Genomic DNA, 27,808 nt, shown 5'->3' with positions numbered 1-27,808 from the left:
TACTACCAAAACTTTGTGAATTTAAAAAATATTTTCAATTCAGTTCATTTAAAACTAGATCCAAGTTAGAGTGAAATATTGAAGAACTTGAGCTTTTGACCCAAATAGGAGTTAGACTTGGATGCTGAAAGACTTGCAGCTCCGCTGTGGGATCTGATAAATGAAAGCATTCAGCAAGACAGTAATGGAGACATCACTTTTCCAAATGGCTGTGGTATTTTGGTCAAAACTGTAGAAGAGTTGATTACCAAGATTTACCCAACCGTTGGACATAATTTTCAATATCATAATTGGCTTTGTGAAAGAGCAATACTTGCATCAAAGAATGAAACTGTTCAGATTGTTAATTGGAAACTTATGCTCAGAAATCAATACTCAGAAAAAAATTTATTTCGCATCTGATTCATCATCGTTTAACGTCCGTTCTCCATGCTAGCATGGGTTGGACGGTTCGACCGGGGTCTGGGAAGCCAGGAGGCTGCACCAGGCTCCAGTCTGATCTGGCAGTGTTTCTACAGCTGGATGCCCTTCCTAACGCCAACCACTCCGTGAGTGTAGTGGATGCTTTTTATGTGCCAGGGGAGGCTGGCAACGGCCACGATTGGTTGGTGCTTTTTATGTGCCACCGGCACGGAAGCCAGTCAAATGACTGTGAATTATCCTACTGAGCTTCTTAACTCTGTGGATCCTCCTGGAATACCTTGTCACAAACTAACATTGAAGAAAGGAGTTCCAATCATGCTTTTGGGAAATCTGGATCTTCCAAAGCTGTGTAATGGAACAAGACTGATTGTCAGGCAAATGCATTCATATCTTTTGGAAGCAACAATTCTCACAGGACAAGGAAAGGGAGACAATGTGTTTATTCCAAGAATTCCCCTGATTCCAGAAGACATGCTCTTTGAATTCAAGAGACTTCAATTTCCAGTCAGAGTTAGTTTTGCAATGTCAATTGACGAGAGTCAAAGACAATCACTGAAAATTGTTGGACTTCACCTCATGCAGCTGTGCTTTTTCCATGGTCAGCTTTATGTTGGTTGTTCCAGAAATGGCAACAATCACTTCATGCACCAAATGGTAAAACCAAGAATGTTGTTTATCCTGTTGCTTTACAGTGATCTCCAAATGTGATACTCTGTGATAGAAATCTGAGATGGTAGGGCACCAATAAATGGTTTATTATTATTGCACTCTTTAGCTTTCCACAGGAACCATCTCAAAAGTCCACATGGAGTGCAGCTTTTAGGCTAGTATATGTGTGTGTGTTTGTGTGTGTATGTATATATGTATGTATATAAGCCATAAGATGACGCCATCCCACTGGCTGGACGTGCTGTGGCCAGCGGTGTCAAATGGACGCCTGACGGACTGGTCGGTCAAGGTGATATATATATATATATATATAAAATTTAATAAGGGTAGAAATTGATATTAGTCAATTAAAACCAGTGGCCCAGCATATTAAAAAGAATCCGAAGATTAAAATATTTTTACATACAAAATTTAAAGGACAGACACATTTTACCTACTCTGACTTCCGTGACTTTACTTTAATGTCTACATCTATAATTAGTTATTGAAAACTTGTTTCTCGGTATTAAAAATACTTGCTCCTTGCTTAAATAAATCAAGAACTGTAGCGTTTTTGTTTTTGGAGATATTTAAGCAATTATGTTATACTTGATTTAATCCTACATTTCAAGATATACCTGTAATTGTCTAATTTTCCTACCTGAAACAAAGTGGACAGTCAACATGCTAGATATAGACGTCAAATCGCTATTTTCACAAACACTCAACACATTTAGTAGGAGGTAGATTTATTATTTAAAACAGTTTGATTCAGTCCACGTAAAATAAGTTTCGCGGGCTTCTATTTGAGGGCCGTATAACTAAATTGCATGGAGCCGAATCAAACTGTTTTAAATTATGTATGCATGCGTGCATGTATGTGCAAGTATGTGCACATGTATGTTTGTATATATGTAAGTGCTTGTATGTATTATTTAAAACAGTTCGATGTGTGTGTGTGTGTACAATGACCTATTGATTTCGTATATTCGCGTGTATAAAAATCGATGTGCACCACCAGCACCTTCACACACCGAAGTTAATATTCAAATTTTCAGAAAAACAATCATGTATTTAAACTACCCGAGAAGCGTCTACGATGATTTTGTTTGTTTATATGTGGTGTAAATGTTCCTAATTTTAGAGAAATACAGAAAAGGAAGTTACGTTCAGTATAATAAGGTAAACAATGTAACTAAAGAAGTCGAATTAAGTATTTCTTAGCAGCAAGGGCCAGTTTATTTACAAAAACAATTCTACAGACATCACTATAAATAAATTCATCGCATGCTTATTTGCATCTGTCCTTACTTGGCTGGAAGATGTTGTCATGGAGAGATAGATAGAGGTACTCAAAGTATCTTTACCAAATACAAATACTATTTGGATTGGGGATTTCTAAACGAGCTAAGTTATTAGAAATAGATGTGGCCTATCTGGATAAATAAAGAGAAGTGATGCAAATAATGTTGTAATTTACACTGTTAAGAATTACTAACGTACATAACAACCTTGCATGATCTTACCTGTCCTCAGTACAAAAAAAAAAAAGGTAATGTACACAAATGTTTCGGTAAAGAGAAAATCGTGTGGGTGAAAGTATCAAAATTTACAATGGTTTTCTAGGTTAATTAAGCACATGACAAATCTATCGGAAATAAGCATGGATATCTTTTGAAAAGACAACATGCTCTCATGTACAATTTATTTAATATTTCATGTAAGTGGCGGGCTGGGTTATTGTCAATGAGATCGAATGCAATTAATTACTGGCATCGTTGACGCTGAGGAGAATGGAACCTTGTCTGGTTAACAAATTCAAAACTAAAAGTCTAAGCCGGTTTTTTCTTCTTCTTTCTACCATTCACCACGCCCTTCGTAGTAGTATGTTTATCTTTTATGCCTTTTTCTAAAAGTAAAAAAAAAAAAGTCAGTAGATTTAATTTATTGACACCGTTATTTGTAACTAATCCAATAATATTTTATTTGGCAAAAGACCCACTTTGTTTAATCCTCAAATCGGGTAGACTATAATCAAAGATGTTCCAACCCCATTTATCAGGTCTTTTTGTATACATTTCCTGACGTGTCCTTCGTATTTAAAACAATGCAATATACTTTGGGGAAGGGGTATTTGGCTACAGTTTCTAGCAGGTCGAGAGACCGTATAGGGGGGCGGGCTAGTTGACTGGCGCACCTTCCTGTAAATTGGGGTGATACAGTCAACTGAGTGATTTGCTGAACCTTACATTATCGATCACAAATATAGGCAAAGCCATTGACAATAAGACTCCAAACGATCGAGCTAAACAATACTGTAGAAACTATATTTATATGTAGGCCTACATGTTGTTTCCACTTTTACTTTTCACCTTTGATTTCTATAGATTCTTAATCCCTTCTCAGCTATATATATATATATATATATATATATATATATATATATATGTGTGTGATATGATATGATATACGGTTGGGTAGGGTAGCATTCCTCAGAAAAAAAGTTAATGAAAATAACATAATGCTAGCTTCACACTCCATGTAATCCATCCAATGGTATGAACTGATACAGAGTAAATAAAGATTATAAGAAGAGGGAATTAAATGATTAAGTACTCGCCTCCTTTCCTTCGAATTCGAGTCCATCTGGTACGCGCTGACACTGGCTTTTCTCCTCGCACGTACAATCCTGTTGGTTGTCGATACTATGACAGCATAATAGGATCGGCAAAAGTAAAATCACAGTCGGAATTATGTATTTACTGAAGGATATAGTCATATTGGTTGTTAATTAAAACACTTAAAACTCGCTATTTGCAAAAATTGTGATGTTATAAATCAATAATAGAAAGGCGATGTACGTCTGAACGTTTTTCTTTTTTCTTTTTTTTGTCCAAATGATAAAGAAAAAAACTTTTTACACACTTGCAGACACCGAGCTACATGAGTGCTAATTGCCTGCGCACAAAGAGATTGTGAGAGAGGTGGGGGGGGAGCACGAGTCTTAATAAAGTTATCGGAATAAGGCCATGGCTGTGACGTCATATCAGTTGACTAATGGCTGGGACAGACACATTTTACCTACTCTGACTTCCGTGACTTTACTTTAATGTCTACATCTATAATTAGTTATTGAAAACTTGTTTCTCGGTATTAAAAATACTTGCTCATTGCTTAAATAAATCTAGAACTGTAGCGTTTTTGTTTTTGGAGATATTTAAGCAATTATGTTATACCTGATTTAATCCTACATTTCAAGATATACCTGTAATTGTCTAATTTTCCTACCTGAAACAAAATGCGCTTTTCTTTTTTGTTATTGATTTTTAAATAAGCCAAACACTTTCATTTTTTTTTTTATATATATATATATTTGACAGTGTTATTTTGTATCTGGTATCAGCAGTAATGTGATTGGCTATTATATGTAAACATTTTATAATTAACATCATAAAGATTATATCTATTATGAGCAAGCAATATCCATTCGATTATGAATCAGCCGTCAGGGAACAAAAACGTAAAAATAAAAATATATAAACTGTAAACTCAATAAATATACATTCAATAATTATTTGTCAACAAATTCATAATGATAGACTTATTTATACAGGCATATAGGGGGATTTAAAAACTGAATCTCAGCTAGTATACAGGTATCTGTTCCTCAAAGCTCTAGTCTTAGAATCACGAGTGAAGCAATTGCAAAGAATTTCTAAATAGATTTTCTAAAGGAATTTCTGACTGCCAATAATCACAATCAAAGGATTCTAGATTGAACACTTGGTTATGGGCAATCAGAAGTTCCTCTGGGAAATCTATTCTGAAATTCTTTATAATTGTTTCACAAGTGATTCAGAGACAAGAGATGTAGAGAATACACGTGTGTGTGTGTATGTGTGTGTTCACGCGCGCGCACTCACACACACACAAATATATGTTGATAGTTATATTAGTATATTTAAGTTAACATTAAAAATCAAAGCATATTTAATGTTTAAGTGCCAGTCTCTTTAATGATTGATAATGGACTTGAGTTTAATTTTTCACTGAAAATATTGCAGGGAAAGGGAGGAGGGGGATATGAAACTGGAGAAGTTGAAGCTGATATAAATATGACAATAAATACAAAATCTAAGAACAAATGTGGAATTCCACATCTGAATAATTTCAATCTAAAGTCCCCATATATTCATATGTAAAATCAAATTGTGTCCCATTCCCGAAAAAGGCAATTATCACACTGTTGCACTCATTTCTAATATTTCCATGGTAATGGAAACAGCCATTAACAATAATCTTCTGACACCTTATAAGACATTGTCAATTAATCTCTCTCTCTCTCTCTCTCTCACTCACTCACTCACTCACTCACTCACTCCTCTTTGATTAATCTTAGAGCCAGATCCACTGGTAACCAAGACTCCTCTGTCACAACCACCACCACCCCAAGTGGGCTCTTGCCTTCGATGAATGCAGTGGAAGCAGTGTTACTCTCAACACCAACAAAGCTTTCATCTATGTCTATCACACGAATCTCCAATCAGAACTTCCTGCCTATGGACTCTACCTGTCTCACAGATCTTACATATATATAATTAAAAGAAAATGGAGCATTAATGGTTAATAATTCATTTATTAACATATTGATAATCATTCCTACAATTGTTTCAATTTATACTCAATTGATAAATTACAAATTTATGTAATAAATTTGCATTTTTAAATTCTGAGAAGAATATCATCAGGGAAATATTAGACGTTAAAGAATTACATTGTGAACAATTTATTCTTTCCAACAAAAAGTTTGTTAGAAAGAACAAATTGTTCACTATATTTCCCTGATAATACTTTGCTCACAACTTAAACATGCAAATTTATTACATAAATTTGTAATTTATTGAGTATTAATTGAAACAATTGTAAGAATGATTATCAATATGTTAATAAATTAATTTCTCTCCTGTGTCCTTATATACATTTACGAAGAGGAGACAAACACCCCCAGCTGCCAGGCCTGGGGGTGTTTGTCTCCCCTTCGTAAATGTATATAAGTACAGAGGAGAGAAATGTGTCAAAGCCATCAGGAGGCGTCGATGCTTCCTAGGGCTGAGCAGCGGTGGTGTAGCCCCCTACTGTCACGTTCATGTTAGATTGACAGTATACAACCATTCTATCGCCCCACCACCGTGCATGTCTCTGAGAGATTTGGAAATTTAATATTTCTGAATAAATTAATTATTCACCATTAACTCGCCATTTTCTTCTATTAATTGAATATACATTATATGCTTAATATATTCTTTATTCTTTTACTTGTTTCAGTCATTTTGACTGCAGCCATACTGGAGCACCGCCTTTAGTCGAGCAAACTGATCCCAGGAATTTATTCTTTGTAAGCCTAGTATTTATTCTATCGGTATCTTTTGCCGAACCGCTAGGTTACAGGGACAAAAACACACCAGCATCAGTTGCCAAGCGATGTTGGGGGACACACACACACAAACATATACACACACATACATACATATATATATATATATATATATGATGGACTTCTTTCAGCTTTTGTCTACCAAATCCACTTACAATGCTTTGGTCGGCCAGAGGCTATAGTAGAAGACACTTGCCCAAGGTGCCACACAGTGGGACTGAACCTGGAACCATGTGACTGGTAAGCGAGCTACTTGCTACACAGTCACTCCTCTGCCTATTTATTTTAGGGAAATTTTTTTCCAATAATATAAGGTATAAAACCAGTGTTATCTTGGATGTAATCATCCCTTTAAGAGGTTAATATAACCTTACATTAATTTATATATATATATATATATATATACATGGCAAGAATGAATGAGGATAGCTGGGATGAAGTGGTGAAGCACAACCTTCAAACATTAGGCCTCACCGAGGCAATGACCAGTGACCAAGACTTTTGGAAATATGCTGTGCGTGAGAAGACCAGGCAAACCAAATGAGACCATAACCTTGTGGCCTATGCCATGGGTGTAACCAGCCCACTTATACGTACCTTCCCTTCATAGGACACTGCTTGTGAAGACCTGTTGAGGCAAGTGAAATTGAAATCAAATTCGATGGCTAGTGGAGTGCTGAGAGCACCATCCGAGCATGACCGTTGCCAGAGCAGCTAACTGGCGTTTGTGCCGGTGACATGTAAAAAGCACCATTCAAGCGTGACTGTTACTAGCATTGCCTTACTGGCACTTGTGCCGGTGTACAGGTGACACGTAAAAAAAATTAAAATGAAAAAAAACAAGATTTTTTTTGTGGCCATTGCCAGTACCACCTGACTGGCACGTAAAAGCACCCACTACACTCTTGGAGTGGTTGGCATTAGGAAGGACATCCAGTTGTAGAAACTCTGCCAGATCAAGATTGGAGCCTGGTGCAACCCATGCTAGCATGGAAAGCGGACGTTAAATGATGATGATGACATATATATATATATATATATATGTATATAGAAATATTAAAATAACTAAGTCTCTCTAAAAGAGAACAGCGGCAGCGTTCCCGGAAAATAATAATAATATTATAATATTATTATTATTTTCCGGGAACGCTGCCGCTGTTCTCTTTTAGAGAGACTTAGTTATTTTAATATTTCTATTATTGAAAACAAGTGGATGTATTCCACCGAAACTAGGTAAATAAAACCATCGAACAGAGATTGTCGGAAGCGACACCTACTGGCTGGCTATGCTGCATTGAAAAGGGGCAATACCCCGAAACGCGTCTGTAGCTGCCGGTCAAGTAGTGTGGAGTGACTGACCTCCCTTGTTCGAAGGTTATATGGATACAGTTTGTGTATCAAATAGCTAACTTAAGGCGATGGCCTCATGGAGCTAATAAGCGGACAGCTTTTTTCTTATTTTTATAAGAATGCCATATTAGTATGGCGATAACTATTATATATATATATATATATATATATATGTATACATATATATATATACATATATATATACATACATACATATACATACACACACATACATATGTGTGTGTGTGTATATATGTATATATATATATCACGTGATCACATGACCGACCAGACCATCAGATGTTGTTACACATCGCTGGTCACAATGCATTCGCATTGTTTTAGCCTTCGAATGATGCCACCCCGCTGGCTAAGCGAGCAGGCCAACAGAAAAAAGAGTGGAAGAAAGTTGTGGTGAAAGAGTACAGCAGGGATCACCACCCCCTGCCGGAGCCTTGTGGAGCTTTTAGGTGTTTTCGGTCAATAAACACTCACAACGCCTGACCTGAGAATCTAAACCGCGATCCTACGACTGCGAGTCCGCTGCCCTAACCACTGGGCCATTGCACCTCCATATATATATATATATATATATATATATATATACTAGTAGTATCGCCCGGTGTTGCTCGGGTTTGTTTCGACCTGCTGAAATTGAAATTTTTGAAAAGTAAAAATTTTGCATTATGTAGCTTGTTATTCTCTTCAAGTGAACATTTTTCTGGTTGAAATACACCGAAAAGTGGCGACACAGCAGTCAAAAAATCATAAAAATAGGGATTTTCATAGAAAAAAGCAGCTTTTTGATGTAAATAATTTTTGGTGTTAACATGGTCCGATTTGAATTTTATCTTCTACAGAAGGAAGAGCAACCCTTCTTCTATCATACTCTCAATTTTGGTCAACTTGCGCCGCAGGGTCTCGGAGGAGATAGTGTTAGTTGAAGGCTACCAAACCTGCCGCACACAGACAACTTCAGCTTTATATATAGAGAGATAACACACACACATTAATACACATACATACACACACACACAGACACACATGTATGTATGTATGGATGTACGTATGTATATATGTACATCTGTCCACTTCTTGCCATATTTTTATCCTTCACTTCCTACACACACACACACACTCACACACACACACACACACACACACACACACACACGCATGCACACATACACACACACACCTTCTTAGCTTACAATTTCTTTCTTTCAACAATTGACAACTGAAGTACGCTCGCCAATTAATACTACCAAAATTTAGCCACAGAAAGTAAATTAAAAACCAATTTACCTTTTCTGTTGAGTTATGGCAATTTGACCGTCAGTGTGTGTTTGCAAATGTGTTCGAATGAGAAAGTGAATTGTGTTTGGCGCCTTTTTTACTAATAACAAACACACACGTGTGTGTTTGAGTGTTTGTATGTAGTTGTTTGAAACATTTGTGTTTGTCACTGTCATATATGTATATGTTTGCATGTGTATGTGTGTGTGTGAGGAATGGCAAACCAGATAGATAGAGCGTGAAGTTCTTTTGAAGTTCGTGCTCCGTTCGTGTGTGTGTGTGCGTGCTTTAGGTGTACGTAGGTATGTGTTTTTGTGTGTGTGTCACTGAAGCCATACATACATATATACATACATAACCTGTCTCTCTTCTTTTCTCTCTCAGTCACACACTACAAAAAGTGAATAAAAATAGTTCAGTTATCTCTGTCTTTCACACATACACACGCAGCACAACATTACTCTCTCTGTCTCTTTACACACACTAACAAAAGCACTTCACTTACACACCACACTTTCTGTGTCACACACCCCATCAAACACACACACACACACACACTCACGCACGCACACATGTACATCAATGCTTCCAATGCACACCAACTTCAAAAGAACTTCTCAAAAAACAATGCACGTGTATCTGTTTCCCCGCTTGCAAAGATAAAGTAGGAGAAAGTGTGGTAATAGACGGAGGAAAGCATTTGAAATGAGAGAGGCAATCGTATATGTATATGTTTGCGTGTCTATGTGTGTGTACACTTGCAAAGAGAAAGTAGCAGAAAGTGTGGTAATAGAAAGAGTGAAGCATTTGAAATGAGAGAGGCAAATCGTAAAATATTGAGTTTGATCTAATTTTTGCTTAATTGGGGGTCAAATTGAAAAAAATTTATATGCCATGACCCAATCGAATCTACTTCGAAAAATCATAGGTAAATTCCAATTGAAGAAATTGTATATTGTACAATTGTATTAAAAACGAACATGGTAACAGGCAGAGAAAATCTGCCTTTTATCATAAGAGATATATATAGATATGTACATATATAAATATATAAATTACATACATACATACATACATGCATGCATATATATCTATATTTAAAGCAAATAAGTAACAAGGACGTCAAGGTATTAGTGCATTATGGCCGTTTCAGGCAGCTCCATTTAATTGAACATTGCAAATATTACATCAATTTGGAACGCACTGCCATCATCGAATGCATAAGGTCATATACTACTCTTATAGAAAACCGGATTAAGTTACTACATATGTGAGCAAATCTTCTAATCATTCCCCAATGTATTAAAATTGGTAGTAAAAGGAATTTCAAGACAAATTACACATTTATCAGCTCATATATATTTAATTCATGCTCCCACAACTATAACTCTGCTCTTTCTAAGGCAAGATATAATCAGGAGCTTACTTTCCTTAATTCAGAAAGTCAGATACCTACTAAAATTGATAATGAAAATATAAGGGAAAAGAGGAACAAAATCCCACCTAGTCGAGAAGATAAACCTACTAGGATAGCCTAAAATCAACGAATAAGATATATAACAATAAGAAAATGGAATTTATGGTCAGTAGGATGAGTAATATGTATAATAATGGTAGGGATATGATTGAGCTGAATGTGTCCTCCTCTAATGATAACATAAATACCAATAATGGAGCCATACTTAACAATCAAGCAGAGAGTTCAGGAGGAAATAGAAGAATAGATAGGATCCACTTTCATAAACATAAGAAGTCTAGAAAGAATAATGTAGTCTGGTATAATGTTCCCTCTAACTGTGCTATATCTACCAACATATATAATACATTTATGGCAATTTTAGTATAAAACTTCTCAGCTGCCCATAACTACAATAGAATCTTCTTCCATAAGATAATCAGAATCTCGTATTCTACCCTTCCCAATGCAAATTCTATTATAGCCCATTTTAATAGATGAAATATAAAATTAGCATGAGGGATTAATAATAACACTAATGTTGTCAATAATGTTTTAAACCCCTGTAATGATGATAATAATAATGGGTATGTAGGAATCCGGAACAACAAAACTAATATATATAATATAAACAATGATACCGCTTTATATAATAACTCAGGCATTATTGACACAATACCTGGTGATGCTGCAATGAATTTAAGTGATACTATAAATGATAGAAGTAATACTACTATTAACAATAAATAATGGTGATAGTAATAATAATAGTGTTAATAATAATAATAATAACAACAATAATACTCCAGGCTGCAATTGTAGGGTAAAATCCTAATGCCCATTATTAGGTCATTGTTTAGCCCAAAATATTGTTTACAAATGCGCAATTTTGACTGGAATTAGTAACTTTACTTATACAGGGTGTTCAATAAATATGAAAAAAGTGCCTTAATATCCATCTTTCATCATTTAGACTTAGACATAAAGCTAATAGTACTTGTTTATACTGTAAGATATGAGAACTTAAAGAAAGCAAGAGTAAATTTAGCCTTAAATGGGATATAGTATGGAGAGTGCAACCATATAAAGATAGCAGATACAGATGCGAACTTTGTTCTATGGAAATTTATGAGATTTTTAAGTACAGAGACAAGAATAACCTAATTAATAATAGATTAGACCTTGGGGTATCCTGCATGCATAGCATTACCCACACATTTAAATATTTTGGAAACAAATAATATTATACTCATCATGTTTAGAATTTGATGGTAGAAATTATCTGGGGTGTCATATCTTTCATATCATACCCTCTAGTACAGTAAATTATATATTACATATAATATTGCCCTTTTATAACCCCTACCAGTTTAGTCTGCATTCATCTTATATGGTGATTACACTGGTTTTCCTTCAATTCCAAGACTTTCTGCCCTATCAGTTAAAATAGGGATATTTGTAATGAGTTATCAGATCATACACCTCTCTTAGGTATACTCTGTGCCCCCTAGGAACTATATAATTCTACATACAACAGTGTCTGTAATATTATATTTTATAAAACTGCAGGAATACCTTGACCTATCTTTATTATTTATTATTATTTTATTCTTATTAGTTTTATTTTTTATTATTATCTTTATTTTGTTATCCTTTATCTCTCCTTATATCTAGTATATATCTTATGGCTTCAGCAATGAAAAAATTTTAACTTTAAGTTTATTTTTTAACCTTATGTCTATTTTATCATTTTATAAATTATGTATATATGTGTGTGTGTGTGTGTGTCTTGTGTGTGCATAAATATTTCATTTCATTTTTTGGTGCATTTTATTTATTCTTTTAGTTCATATTATATTATTAAATTTTGTATACCTATTTACCCTGTTATATACTGTTGTAACATTCTATGATTTGCGGAAGTGCTGTAACTTTTATCTGCAATTAATCATGGGAAGATATAATACAATACAATATTTACATCTATATTTTTTAGTTATTTATAATTATAATATATTCATTATTTACACATATATAAATATATACATATTTGTGTGTATTATATATATGTATATATATTCTTATATCCTTACATCTGTTAAGACTTTTTTATAATGTTGGAATTTTTTTTATATAATTATATTTTTCAAATAAGTTTATTTGTTATAGAACCAATTATTTCATTTTTTGCATTTGATCCCAGGTTTTCAGTCAATAGAAAATGTATACCCCTTTCTTTGATGAAATCTGAATATAATTTGGGTTCATTGTTTGAATGCTATTATCATGACCACCTTAAATTTTGCTAGGATGAAGTATTATGAAGTTTCTATCTATATAAAATTAATCTGCTTTTTTAGGTCTTAAATTGGTTTATATATCCTTATCTTACTTGATCTTTATATCCACTTCTGAATTTTAAAATTTTACTTTTATTATACAAAATATAATAATATATAATTTTTTTTACTCCTGTACCCTTAACAGACAGACAGAAGACATCAAAATGAATTCAATCTCTTCTTGGAATTGCTTACCATCCTGCAGCCAATGATATGGTGAAATGGTTCTACCAGTAACTGAAATCCACTTTTAAAGCTAATCGCAACAACAGCAACTGGTTGGAATCCCTACCCCTTATTCTTCTTGGTTGAGAATCTTGTTTCCAAACCATATATTTTCAGGCTTAGTCCTACTGTATAGCAAGAAAGTCTCCTGATATGAAAGCTCAGAATTGACAAGAAGCCAATGAAACTGACAACATAAAATGTCAATTGCCTGCAAATGATATGGCTGTTAAAATGTTGTTGATGATGATGGCACTGTCATATATAAGTACAACATTGAATTTCTCCATCCTTCAGTTCTAAAGCCATTCTGGATAACTGGTTTTTCCAAACTAGTGGTGGTCACCTTGGTAACTCAAAATTAGACAAATATTAAATTTACTTAAATGAAATACAGGTACCTCTGCTTTAGTATAAATGATACAAGTTTATTAATATTGTAACATGCAATGTACTAGTCTATACAAGGTACCAGTAAACTAGTCTGGTGGCTGTAGGAATTCGAAGTTCCTGCTTGTAAAGTTGGTGTTATATCTGTTCTGAAGCTTCCATCTACCAAATTTACTCACAAGACATTGGTTGGTCAGGTCCCATAGAAGACATTTGACAAACATGACACACAGTGGAATTGAACTCAAATCATTGGCAGCCAAATGACTTTTGTTAATGTTGTTAGTTTCATTGGCTTCTTGTCAGTTCTGAACTTTCCCAGCACTTCAGCCTAAAGGAGGACTTTGACAGAAATTCACTGATGCTACCACTCATCAGCTATTTGCAGTAAGTAACGTATCAACATGCTTTTCACTCAGTCTCATTGTCCTGTCAACCACGTTATCAAGACCAGCTCTGTAAGCAAGATGACTACATTCACATCCATTATAGGCAAAAGATAATAAAAACCAAGTTCACCTATAATTCAGCAGCATCAAGCCATCAATACAGCAGCAAGGAAGACCAGTGGTTGATAGTTATGCAGAGATTATAGAATAATCAATTAAGTTGCCACACCTTTATATTCACGATCTTTCTTTCATATCTAAAGCAGAAGTAAACCTTTTCTCAATTAATTAAGTCGATACCTATCAGATACTTGTTTACATTAATATTTCAGTTTCAGCAATCACAACATCTCAAAAATTCTATCCTCTTGTCCACATGTCATTTGGATTGCTCAATCCAGCACAAAGTTTTGAAGTATTTTTAAAGTTGTGGCTGGTTTTGTGATTTCCATTTAGGCACTCCTGCCTCACTTATCTCCCTTTTTTTTCATCAACAATATGTTCACCCTAGTAGTGGCCATGCTCTGACTACTACTACCAGTCATTCTACCCCATAATATCAACCCTGTAGAATCCATCCTAGCACAATGATTTTCCCTGCAACTATCGCCTTGAAAATTTTTAAGTGAAACATTAACCATTTTGGGATCTTTTCGCTTTGACTGGCAGTTTTTTCTAGCGGTGTCATATGAAATTGTCACCCATAGTTATGACCCTAGTATCGATCTATTGCATTTCAATCTGTGCTAGGGTTAGGGTGAGGGGTATCTTTTTTTCTTCAGGAAAGTAAATAAACCCAATCTGTTTCTTAAACGAGGGACAATTTCCTATATCACTGCCAGAAAATGTTTAAGGAGAGAATGCTTTCACCTCAATAGATGTCATTGATTGGTTGAAACTGCAGAAATTAAAGAAAATATCTTACAAACTACAGAATTTTCTCAGTAAAGCCAAGAGAAAAAAATGTTTTATAAACACATTCAACCAGTATATGAAGTTTAAAAAAACTGCCACTCAAAAATTTATTTTAAAAAACTGCCAGTCAAAGTGAAAAGATCCCCATTTTGTTACCATAATTCCGATGAAATGCACTGCCTTTATTTGAACTAGATTTTGAAAATAATGAAGAATTTAGTAAAATAAATTGGTCGTTAAGTTGATGTTTGGAACATAAATTAACATGAAATTTTGATGGAAGGTTTTAATTAAGGTTATTTTAAAACAGGTAATTTGTATCATAGAACCAAGTGCAGTTTCAGGTGGTTTGGTATCAAAAGGGTTAAGGGTATCAATCTTAATATTCCTTGTGAAGGTCATGGGGATCCATTTCCTTCATACACCTAACCCTATTAAGATTTTAGGGTGCATCTGTTAAGTGAGAACAAATAAAATATACAGAAAAAGGAAGCTATTAAAATGGTGGGGGGGGGATATATTCTGCCCCCCCCCCAGGTACACTGGATAAACAGATTATTTAATAAAACATCCTTAATCTCAATGCCAGTCTCCAAGCAGCCATTGACAGGATGCCAAGATGAGGTGGTGCTTGTTCATGTTATTTTTGATATCCCTGACAAGTCTTTGGTATTGTAGGGGCTGCTGGTTGATCTACTTGATGATGACCTAGATATAGAAGTTCAGAAAGGTCAACCCAGGAGAGTTAGGAGGTCATGTGATGACAAAAATTTGCGATCAGTTACTTTTGAGTGGTGTGGGTCATATGGGAGGGAATCCTGCAGGAGCATGCACAGCCACTCCTAGGGAGGTGAAGGTAGGCACTATGCTTAATGAGCTGGTTTGGGTAACATGATTGACTGGACAGTGAGACTGAGTGAAAACAAGATTGATAGATTGTTTGTTTCTCCTCGAGCTATGCCTGGCTCATAAGGACCAGTTTCCCGGTTTCCTTGGCATATAGGTTCCCCACCTGGACGAGATGCCAGTCCGTCGCAGGTGAGCTGCAAGATGCAGGAGGAAAGAGTGAGAGAAAGTTGTGGTGAAAGAGTCAGCAGAAGTTCGCCATTACCTTCTGCCAGAGCCACGTGGAGCTTAGGTGTTTCGCTCATAAACACACACATCGCCTGGTCTGAGATTCAAACCTGCGATCCCTCGATCGTGAGTTCGCTGCTCTAACCACTAGGCCATGTGCCTCCACTAGGTTGATAGATTACTTACTGCAAAAAGCTGATGAGTGATAATAACAGTGAAAGTCCCATTAGAACAAGACACTGGGAAACAGCAGAATTGAAAAAAAGCCAAAAGCCCTACTTGATCACAGGATTTGTAGCACTATGTCTAGTGCTTGAATGCTCCCAACCCCAGGATTATCAGAGAAATAGAACATGACAAGTTTTTCCTGCCCTTGTACTCGTTCATTAAACCCCTCAACTGGCAGACACAGTTCTCCCAATGTGGGACTTACACCTGATGTCCTTGCACAATATTCGATGGTAGATTTTGCTACCTTAACCTGCTTGATGGATCCTTATTGATTTATTGAGGTCATTGATGTCCTGGACCTACTGGATGAGCTTGACTATCTTGATGATGTCTAACCATTGAGAATGTATCTTGGTTATAGATAACATGTTCCTGCCAGAAGCTTCCAGCCTTTTCCTGACCTTCAAAATGAACCTGGTCGTGTTTAAAAAAACAAACAAAAAAACTGTTAAACACAGAGTCAATGTGGCCAGCAGTCGCAAGCTTGATTTGCCTTTTCATTCCGGCTTTCAGAATGGAAGCTACTATTTGGCTACAGTTGATATGTTGGGAAGCTAAAAATTGACATGTGTCATATAACATTACAGTGGGGCTGAAAAGTTCCTGGCTTTAAGGGAATTGTGAAAGGCCTGGTTGGAGGCCCAACCTTCTGAGTTCTTTTAAAGGGTTTAGAAAAACTGAAGGACTGCTGCAATAAGTGTGTGAATCTGAGAGAGGAATATGTTGAATAAAATCTGAACCTCATGTATTTTCTTTTACCCAAAGCCAGGAACTTTTCAGCACACCATCGTATATTAAATCACCTATCTATGGCACACTAAAGCCATGTTCATAAAACTCTAATACTCTCCCTCTTATAAAGAGCAACAATAGTCAGTTTAGTTTGTTATCAATAATCAAGTGTATCAAAGGAGTCGAAAGCTTCCTACATGATCAATGTGAAACATTCATTGGGCCGTGTGCATCAGGCATAGGCTTGGTAATATTCAAGGAAAATTTCAGGCAGTGAGCTGGCAGAATTGATAGCACACCAGGCAAATTACTTAGTGGCACTGTTTGTCTTTACATTTTAATTCCGCCAAGGTTGACTTTGCCTTTCATCCTTTCGGGGTCGATAAATTAAGTACCAGTTGAGCACTGGGAGTTGATGTAATTCACTTACCTTCTCCCTGAAATTACTGGCCTTGCACCAAAATTCGAAACCAATATTCAAGGAAAATTAAGCTCATTACTATAAGTAATAGTTTTGTGTCTATTAGATCCTATGCAATTACATGTCTAAGAAGAGACTAACATAGGACAAAAATTTCAACTTCACTTATAATACATCAAACCTTCTAAGTTCTTGTACACAAGCTTGTAAGTTTCATACTATGCATAACTTTATTATTGTTTACTACTAATACCAGTGTCCAGATTAGACCAATAAGTTCCCTACTTCAACTGTGATAAGACTCCTGACTCTTCACCAGTGATCAACTAAGCAATGAACGAATCTTTAGATTATTCTGTTTATAAGCAAATCACAGTATTTTAAAACAAAGAGCAAATTGACTTTTCCACACTTCTCTATTGACCATCTTTACACAGTCAATCACATTAGTGAAGTAAGTCCCTCGCACACTGTATGCTACAGAACATATCACCATTTTCACAGGGATTACCCACCCAAAAGCACACCATTAATGTTAAATTTACTTGTTTGGAGGTTTACCGTCAAGCAATTTACTAGTAGACAAAATGTAGTAATGTATATATATATGTATTTATTTATTTATAGACACTCAGGAATACTATTGTGGCCTAAATACTTTCAGATAATTATATACAGTGGTGAGAATTTTGGACACAGTTTATCAGGTTTTATGTTTTTATTTTATTTATTTTTTATGTGAACACTGTTCTGACTGGTCCACATTACATATGGTACTTTGCTGAGCTCACCCTCTGCTAATTAACAAACTGAAAATTGCAATATTAGTTTTTATTTACCATCTTATTTATTGAACCTGATTGTTACACCATAATTATACACAATATTATTAAAAGTTTTTTTTTAATGTTACTTTAAGATTTAAAAGAGTTTTAAATGAATAGCCATTATAGAACATTTCTAGATATAACATTTTCAAAATTACCAGAGAAATAAAAGCAATGAACTGGAATAGGTTTTTCAATATATTTATTAAAAAGTGACCACAAAAAATATCCAGATTTGTATTGTGTTCCATTAAACATTGAAATCAAATAATTTTAATGACAGTCTAACAAAAATACTTATAGTTAATAATTACTGTCATTAATCAAGCACTGCTTTTTACGAACACATTTTTAAGAAAGAAAGTACAATAAATTATTTCAATGACATTATATGGTAAATAAAAAAAAAATGAAACAATAGACAAACATTGATAATTATATCCCAACTAGCATTGCAGTTATATTTAAGGAAATATAAACTAAAACAAAATACCATCTATTGGTTATTATAAGAATTTAATTTATTCAGAAGATAGTTTAGCAATGTTCAAATTTCCATAGATGAAGGAAAATAGTAAGACACATCCTACCCTTATTATCAATGTTGTGGAGAGAAACTGGGACCACAAGTATAAATAACATCCTCTTGAACTATTTTAATATGAACAGTCACACAAGATATCCTTGAAAAGTGATGTTTTTAAAGTAATGTTGATTATATTTATTATAATCTTTGTATAATAGTGTTTGTAGTTAATAGATCAATATTTAGTTAATGATTATTGAAATTAAATTGTCTCATAATAATTTATTAATTAGTAATCAATATATATAGAGATAGATAGATTACTAAATAGAAGATGTAGTGTTAAAAAGAAAATTTTTGTGAATTTGTGTGAATACATACGCATGCACCTCTTGGACACACCTAATTATCATTATCTCGTCAGCAAATGAAGATGGCACCAAGACTGAACTACTTATAACAATTAAAAAAAAAAAAAAATAGTATTTCACTATTTTGATAAGCCATAGTTTATTAAAAAAAAAAATAATTTAGACCCAGTCTTTAAATACAATAAAGAAAATTTTGAAGTATTCTAAATTAATTCAAAACTTATATTCAGGAGAAAAGTCTTTAAACAAACTGTTAAAACATTTTGATAATCGAAATTTATATGCTGATGCTTACCTATTCTTATTAGTTACACAAATTTGGAATATGCAAATTCCAAACTGAACAAATATGCCTGTAAAGTAACTTTTTCTAAATATTCATGTGGAAAGTAGTTTAAACATTATTTACCAAGAAGAATCTTTTATACAATGTTAGGTTAAAACCTTTTACTACACGCCCTCAACAAACATGGATATATATAGACACAGCTTAACTGTATGCATATATGGAACGTATAAACTATGAGCAGACACCGTTAATTGTATCATGGAAAACTTTACCTGCTGCACAGCTATGATCTACTAAAAGATGAGCAGTCAAAAATATGGAGATAAAAATGATACATTGAACAGGAAATTATGTGGGCAGAAGCAGCAGTAGAAGTATTTATCCATAAGTTTGACAAAATGGCATCTACAAACAAATGATTTCCATTTACAATAATGAGTTGTTAACAACACTGAGTAAATTATCCCTGTTGTGTTAGAGCATTAGCTAACCTGAAAAGAAAAAAAAAGAATCAAGTAATAATCAGATCTGTAAGATAACAAAATAAAATTAATACATCATTTATACAATATTTGCATTGTTTTACAAAATATATAAATCTCCAAATGTTATTTGATCCATTTTCATTACAAGATTGAATTTTCCACTTCATTTCCATTATCGTAAGCATTCAAAGTCTCAGTTCTTTGAAACTTCTAAAATTTGCAATACATACTAAAAGGTTAAACAAAAAGCCAAAACCTAGAGGTTTGAAGAAAAATTTTTTTTTTAATGGATATATTAAAAACAATAAAAATATTTTAAGTTGTTAATAACTAAATTTACGATAAACACCAGCCAACAAAGAATCTCTGAGATGATTTGGGGGTGAGGGACAAGATAGTATTTTTAGCTTCATCCCTTTAGTATTTAAACCAACAATATCCAATATTCTGTGTTATCTTCAAACTGGTCAGATATGGTCTTCATAGCGACCTTACAATGTCATTTTAAAAATAAACAATCACATAATAATAATAATAATAATAATAATGAAATCATTGTATACAGTGCTCAGGTGCACCACAACTGGAAATCTCAAAGCCATGAAATAATGCATGATTAATTTAAAATGGTGCGTCTGGCACCTGTGTCGGTGGCACATAAAATCAGCCACTACACTCTCGGAGTGGTTGGTGTTAGGAAGGGCATCCAGCTGTAGAAACACTGCCAGATCTGACTGGCTTGGTGCAGCCTTTGGGCTTCCCAGACCCCAGTCAAACCGTTCAACCCATGCCAGCATGGAAAGCGGACGTTAAACGATGATGATGATGATGATGAATGCATAAGCTTTACATTTGACAGAATAATCTGAATGCTAAAAGGTTGAAGAACTATTGAAATTTAACTTTTATCTTTTGTTTCAGTCATTGGACTGCGGCAATGCTGGGGCAACGCCTTGGATTTTTAGTGGACTGAATCAACCTCAGTATTTATTTTTAAAGCCTGCTACTTATTCTATCAGTCTCTTTAGTCAAACTGCTAAGTTACAGGGACAAACACAGACACACACACACACACACATATATATATATGTATATATATATATATATATATATATATATATGACGGGCTTCTTTTAGTTTCCCTCTACTAAATCCATTCACAAGGCTTTGGTCAGCCCGAGGACACAGAAGACACTTGCTCAAGATGCCTCACAGTAGGATTGAACCCAGAACCATGTGGTTGGGAATCAAGCTTCTTACCACGCAGCCACTCCTGAGAATTTCTCTATTATATTCAAAATATTTTGTATTTTATTTACATCATTTCCAAATGACAGATGATTGTCCTCATCTTGTTTGTTGTTAACACAACGTTTCAGCTGATATACCCTCCAGCCTTCATCAGGTATCTTGGGAAAATTTCGAACCTGGGCTCTCATTCCTAAGGTATTTTTTGATGTTGTTGTTATTATTATTATTATTATTATTATTCAGGTCACTGCCTGGAATCGAACTCGGAATCTTGTGGTTAGTAGGCTGTGCCCATAACCACTATGCCCGTATCAAAAAATACCTTAGGAATGAGAACCCAGGTTCGAAATTTCCCCAAGACACCTGATGAAGGCTGGAGGGTATATCAGCCGAAACGTGTTAACAACAAACAAAAGGAGGACAAATATCCGTCAATTGTAAATAATGTATATAATTCCTCATCTCTTAAATATAGCATGATATTTTGTATTTTTCAGAATATGTGTTAAAATTATTGTCACTTAATCAAATTAAAAAGTCATCCAGACCTTTTTTGCTATGTTTATGGTATTTATACAACTAAGACACAGGGATGAACTATTACCATGAATCATATCCAAATATATCAAAAATATACCAGATATACTTTGGTATACAAAACGTAGCCAAGACAAGCAGTATCATATCAAATCTGTTGTTTATACAAGCAGGATACATGTTTGGTTGCACATAAAAAGATGATCAATGTTGTTTGTCAGACATAATATGGAGAGAACACTATTTTCATAATGTTAACATAAGCTAAGACTCTACAAGTCTGCCTATCCAAACTTGCATGCAATATATAGACCTTCACCCCAATGGACTAGCTTTCAGATATGATCATATGGTTGGTGGTGAAGTTGGAGGTGCTAAACTTTCTACAGATTCTGAGTAAATACCCGTAGAAAATTAGGAGCCAAAGTTATTTACTCAAGCGCATTTGATTTTAGAGACATTCTATTTCAAAAGAATGCAGAGCCTCTTGCTTCAAACTAAAAACTGATAAGCTACTTAATAAAAATGTGCAGTTGAGTCACTATCAAAATTTTAATTAGGCAATATACTTTACAGTATGTCCAACCCTTGCAATTATGAAAAAATAATGTTAAATGATGATGATATTCTACATTGATAAAGCAATAACAATAAACTCTAGATAAACGTTCCTCAGGAAAAATATAGAATCTGACTGACACGTTTTCACTGATTCAGTATCAAAAGTTTGAAAGCAGTTCTACAGAATAATGAGTGTTAATCCATGCATCTCCATTGCCTACTCTGACCATCTAAAAAAGACATATGATAGCATGGATATACTGCTTGATAACATTCAGTACCATGTTCAATAATGAAATATCTGCGGAAATCTCAAAGTTACTGGCATGCTGATGAGCAAACAAAGAAGATATATTAGTTCCTCAAAGAGCTTTTGCAAAATCACTTCAAATCAAAATATCTTCCTGATTTGTGGCCCTATAAAATTTACTCCCTTTAACTTTTGTTGCACTCCCATTTGGAACTTTTTAAGTAAAAGTATTGAAATTCTCTTGAATTGACTTAACTGTGTCAAGTGCATTAAGGGAGCTGATAATGAAAGACCCAAAACTCTGAGACCCCAGAAACATCACTGATGATGCATCCCTGAACATCTACAAGATGTATCTTAAAACTAATCAAATGGTGTCGTTTCTTATGCGTACAAGACATGTGGATGTTGTGGTCCACAGACCATTATATTAACCCTGTCAGGCCACTGAAATCAACATAACCCCCAAAGCCCAATCGGTTCCTTTAGTTGATCCCAAGAAGATACTCTACCTCCTCTCCCTATTAAACAAGTTTAATGAAAAATTTTGTAAAAGTTGACTCTAGAGAATTTCAATACTTTTCCTTAAAAAAAATTTCCAAATGTGAGTACAGTACAGTTACAAGGAGTAATTTTTGTAGGGCCACAAATCAGGAAGATCTTGTGATTCAAAGTGGTTTTGCAAAAATTCTCTGGAAAATAATAAATCCACTGCAAATAGAGGTGAAATTGAGACTTTGATGCCTGCAAAGAAATGGGTAGTCAGATTTCATTAAAAATACATTTCCTATATTACCATCTAGATCTTTTCTCCAAAAATTGATGTAGTAAGTGATGAAGAAGGAGAATGATTCTAGCAAGATAGTCATGCAATGGAAACAGGAGAGCAGAGATTTTGAAATGAAGGTGTGATGGCCAACTATTGCAGGAAGCTATATAACAATAATCCTGAACAAGTTTATAAAAGGAAAAAGTATGTTGAAAGCTTAAAAACATGTATAATGTATAGCCTCTAACAGTATGTGTACCTAATTGTATTGATAATATAAGGAGGCGAAAATTAATTATGTATGAATTAATGAGGTTTATGTGGTTTTTCTGGTTTAAGCAATTTTGTATCTAATACACCTTAAGTATTAGTACAATAGACAAAACTAAAAACTGTTCTATTCCATGAAGTAAGTGTATGGAGGGATAGGGGAAATCTAAAGGCAAATCTGCAAACAGCAATTAAATGCATTCATAAAAAACTAATTCCATCTCCGATAAAAAACAAGTTTTATTATTGACTAGTTTATATATATATCTATGTGGAGGAACATGGCTTAGTGGTTAGGGTATTCAGCTCACGGTCATAAGGCTGTGAGTTTAATTCCAGTGGTTTGATGTGTCCTTGAACAAGACACTTGATTTCATGTTACTCCAGTCCACTGTGTTGGAAAAAGCGAGTGGTACTTGCATTTCAAAGAGCCAGCTTTGTCACATTCTGTGTCATGTTGAATCTCCTCCTCAAGAAATACATTAAGAGTATGCATGTCTGAGGAGTGTTCAGCAATTTGCACGTTAATTTTATGAGCAGGCTGTTCCATTGATCAGATCAAGTGGAATCCTCATTGTTATAACCAACAGAGTACCATTTTCTTTTCTTATATATAGAGATATCATTCTCAGAAAATATTTCTGTATGAAGAAGACAAAAAAAAATGAACAAAGAGGTTGATAATCAAGAAACAAAAGAGGGAGGGATGAATGAGGTGAATGCTATACAAGTGGAATTATGATTAAAATCTGTGGCAGCTTCATTAATAGCTCAGTGCCATTAGAGAATGGAATAAAAATGAGTGTGAGGCAGTCATGAGGTATTGGTCAAATAATTTTAGTTTGTGATAGCAAGGTAATAGTCAAAATTATGAGGGTTGGCTGAAAAGTTCATAGGCTGATCAAGACACTCTCATGGAATATGACCAAATGAGGTTTATTTTTCAACATGGCCCTCCTTGCAGTCCACACATTTCTTCCATTGGTGTTGCAGTGCTTGGATCCCTTTGATGAAGAAGCTTTCATCCTGTTGGTCAAACGAAGTCATCAACAGCGCAGATATGATGTCATCACAACTGTGATATTGGTTCTCGGCCAAGTAGGTTTTTTTTTTTATGTCAGGGAACAGATAGGGCCAAATCAGAATAGGGAGGGTGATCAACCAGTTTAAAGCCATAGTCACACATAGCAGCCATTGAAATCAAGGATTTGTGTGCTGGAGAATTGTCCTGATGAAACAAAATCCATTTTGTCAGTTTTTCTGACAATTTGGTCTTGATAGCCTTTTTGTAACTGCCTCAGCATGTTGGCATAATAATCTCCATTGATGGTGTGACCCTCCTGAAGATAGTCAATAAACATAATGCCTTTTGCATCCCAAAAGGCTGAAGCCATCACATTCCCTGCATATGAAACAACCATGGCCCTTTTTTTTGGGGGGGGAGCAGATAAGGAAGGGTGTTTTCACTGCATGGATTGCCTCTAACTCAAAGTGATGGACCCATTACTTATCTTGGATTAGGAAATGTTCTAGGAAACCAGCTAAGTCTGCCTCAAACAATGTCAGATCTTCCCATGATGTGATCAGCCTTGTGTGCCCATGATTAGATGCCAGAAGAAATGGCACTCACCATGCAGAAACCATCATGCCAAAATCATTGAGCAGAATTTTCTCAACTCACTCACAGATTATGTTAATAGCAATTGTTATGTGCAATTGAACATAATCAATGTTTTCCTCAGTGATAGCAGTTGCAGGACGTCCAAGACTTTGAGTCACCTTCAAGATTCGCCCCTTCCACTCCAAAATTCTCCTGCCCAATTTTGCACAGTTGGCTAAACTGCAGTGTCATCCCCTAATATAGCAACCATATTGGCATGAATGTCCTTAAAGGCTAAACCCTTTTCTTGCAGATAATTGAAAACACTCAATGCCAAATTTTGCCCATTTTCAAGAAAAGTTGCAACTAGTTACTTTTGAAGTCTTCTTTGAACAGTCAGATGTCAGAAGAGTTGAAATTAATGTATGCAAGATTTTATAGCTCTAGCATTACTCTTGCATAGTCAGCCTATGAACTTCTCAGTCCACCCTCATAGTTTCTTTAATGATTTCAACCTTATTATTGATTCATATGTATAACCAAAAAAAAAAATACATATCAATCCATCTTCTCTGCCCACTATTCCAGGGAAAGTCATGGGGGCAGAGTCCTCAGACACCTCTTCTATAGGGTCCTATCAGAAGTATCATCATTAGACTTTGAGGCTGGATTCCTAAGCATGGCAAATTGACACTAAGGATATTATCCAACCGTCTTATTCTTGGTTTCCCCTAGGTCTCCCGCTGGTTGGCTCAGCTTGAAGAATCTATCTTGTGGTTCTTTTCAGCAACATTTAAATCACATATCTGTAGTACTAGAGCTGTGACCTCTCAATGCATAGAGGTATTTGGCTTGACCGGAGAAACTTCCTCATCTACAGTCTACACACTTTGGGGTTCTTCCTTCTACAGAGAAGAGCATTCCTGGAAGGAAAGAATACTTTGCTGATCTAAATCTGGACACAATGCAATCTTATGGTGGATGCAAGATGCATCTACAGACAAAGATAAACCTCACAGAAGATGAAGTTATGCATATTGGTCTATTTTCAAAACCTCTATCATATTATTTTTGCTTACTTCATTCCATAAGCATAGAAAGCAGCTTTCACAAAGTATTTACTTTTCTTACATGAATATATTAATTTCAACTAAAACGTTTATTAAACAGCTACAAAAATTAAGTCTTTAGCATTCAGATTATTCTGTCAAATGTAATGCTTATTCGCATTTAAAAAAATTCATCATGCATTCTCTCAAAGCATTCAGATATTGATAATATATTTGTTTATCTTTAGAATGACATTGTAGGGTAGGTGTGAGAGCTGGATCTGGTCAGAATGTAAAACAGATAGGATCTTTGGGCCAGATATGACCAATTTAAATGCTAAAGGGTTGAATATTACCAATGCATACCCAAAAGAGTGAATAATATACTTAAATTACAAAAGCTATAGGGGGAAATAACAGTAAGATTAGCATATCAAACAACTGGCTCGATGGTCATAAATGGAAACATTTCCCCATCCATTTTGTTGTGTCGCTATGGAAGATGCATAACTTTCCATTTCTAAATGAATAACAGAGTGGTTAGCCATAAGAAAGACATCCACATTCAATATGTCAAAACCATTCTATCCATGCTAGAAAAGGAAAATGAAAAACAGAAAATATACATACCATTCCATTCCTTCCTCTAAGCCAACTCCGTTTATAGCAGAGGTCTTTAGAATTTGATGTTTCCAGTTTTTCAAGGCATGAAGCCCTAAAGCAGTGCTAACTTCACTAACTGTCATTGCACCTTCAATATCCTGTTTGTTAGCAAATATCATTAAAACAGCTTTTTTTAATTCTTCTTCCTACAAAACAAAACATTTAAGAGAAATTAAAATATGAATAGTAAAGTGTTTCAGAATGTAAGAAAAAATACAATACATGTATACACACACACACACGTGCATACATACACACTTGCATGCACACACGCACACGCAAACACAAACATACACACACACAAAAAAGACTCATGCACATACACATGCATACACAAACACACACATATGCATACATATATACATACACATTTATACATATACATATATACACATACACACACACACACATATAACTACAGTGTGTGAGATAAACTTGATTTTTTTGTCTTTTTCTTGGAAGAATTACCTGCATCATCATAATTTGCACTGGCATCAAAATGCCAACATTATAACTGCTGCTCTAAGCACCATAAAGGCTGTAAGACATGAGATGAACATCATGAAAACAGAGTTCTTGAAACTGTGATGGTCTTTGGATTGTGTCTTCAGTAAGAAAGACATCATGCCACCCCACGTCTTTGAACAGGGCCCTTGATTGAAAATGGCTATGTGAAGGTGCTGGTGACTATGGTCAAACCTTAGCCAGAGAGAGCTGCTGTTCGAAGGCCTTGTGTGTGGCAGCAGAATAAAGTTCCTTGCCTCTAGAAAGAGTCAGAAGTGGAGAAGTTGGAGAATTGGTACAACTTCAGCAGCCCCAATTTCTGGCTTCCTCATTTCCCGATTGTAATCCCACGGATTACTATGTGCTGGGTAGAACATCATGTGTATATCTTTCAAGGAATTTCAATGGAACTGTTTAACTGTGAGATTAAATTTCGTGGTTATTCCAATAAAGACAATAAAAATCTACCAAGAAATAAAATTAGTTTTTCTGCAAGTCATTTTGCCTCAATAAACTTCACATACCTTGAC

At 34.8% G+C, this 27,808-nt stretch overlaps 2 protein-coding genes and 1 long non-coding RNA gene across 3 annotated transcripts in view; 1 reads left to right on the top strand and 2 right to left on the bottom strand.

Annotated features, from left to right (window-relative positions):
• Window positions 1–645: 645 nt before the first annotated feature.
• On the top strand, window positions 646–1,131 carry LOC115213330. Its single transcript, XM_029782264.1, has one exon. The coding sequence runs from the start codon at window positions 646–648 to the stop codon at window positions 1,129–1,131; it is 486 nt and encodes a 161-aa protein (XP_029638124.1).
• Window positions 1,132–18,338: 17,207 nt separating this feature from the next.
• The window catches only part of LOC115212934 (ADP-ribosylation factor-like protein 1), a 39,198-nt gene continuing 29,728 nt past the window's right edge, over window positions 18,339–27,808 (bottom strand). The window contains exons 5-6 of the mRNA XM_029781773.2: window positions 26,742–26,920; window positions 18,339–19,830 (exon numbers count right to left, since the gene is read on the bottom strand). Of these exons, the coding sequence (XP_029637633.1) occupies window positions 19,800–19,830; window positions 26,742–26,920 (210 nt within the window). The 3' untranslated portion in view covers window positions 18,339–19,799. The remainder of the gene's footprint in view (window positions 19,831–26,741; window positions 26,921–27,808) is intronic.
• On the bottom strand, window positions 24,812–26,735 carry LOC118764029. Its single transcript, XR_004999813.1, has 2 exons — window positions 25,721–26,735; window positions 24,812–25,683 (listed from the first exon to the last, which is right to left on the bottom strand). It is a non-coding gene; the product is annotated as an uncharacterized LOC118764029 (long non-coding RNA).

This window comes from Octopus sinensis, linkage group LG6 (genome assembly GCF_006345805.1).
Source record: "Octopus sinensis linkage group LG6, ASM634580v1, whole genome shotgun sequence".
NCBI classification, from domain to species: Eukaryota; Metazoa; Mollusca; class Cephalopoda; order Octopoda; family Octopodidae; genus Octopus; species Octopus sinensis.
This window is presented reverse-complemented; position numbering and strand designations above follow the sequence as displayed.

Excerpts from the sequence above, each read along its gene's own strand:
- LOC115213330 (XM_029782264.1), top strand. The coding sequence starts at position 646 with ATGACTGTGAATTATCCTACTGAGCTTCTTAACTCTGTGGATCCTCCT.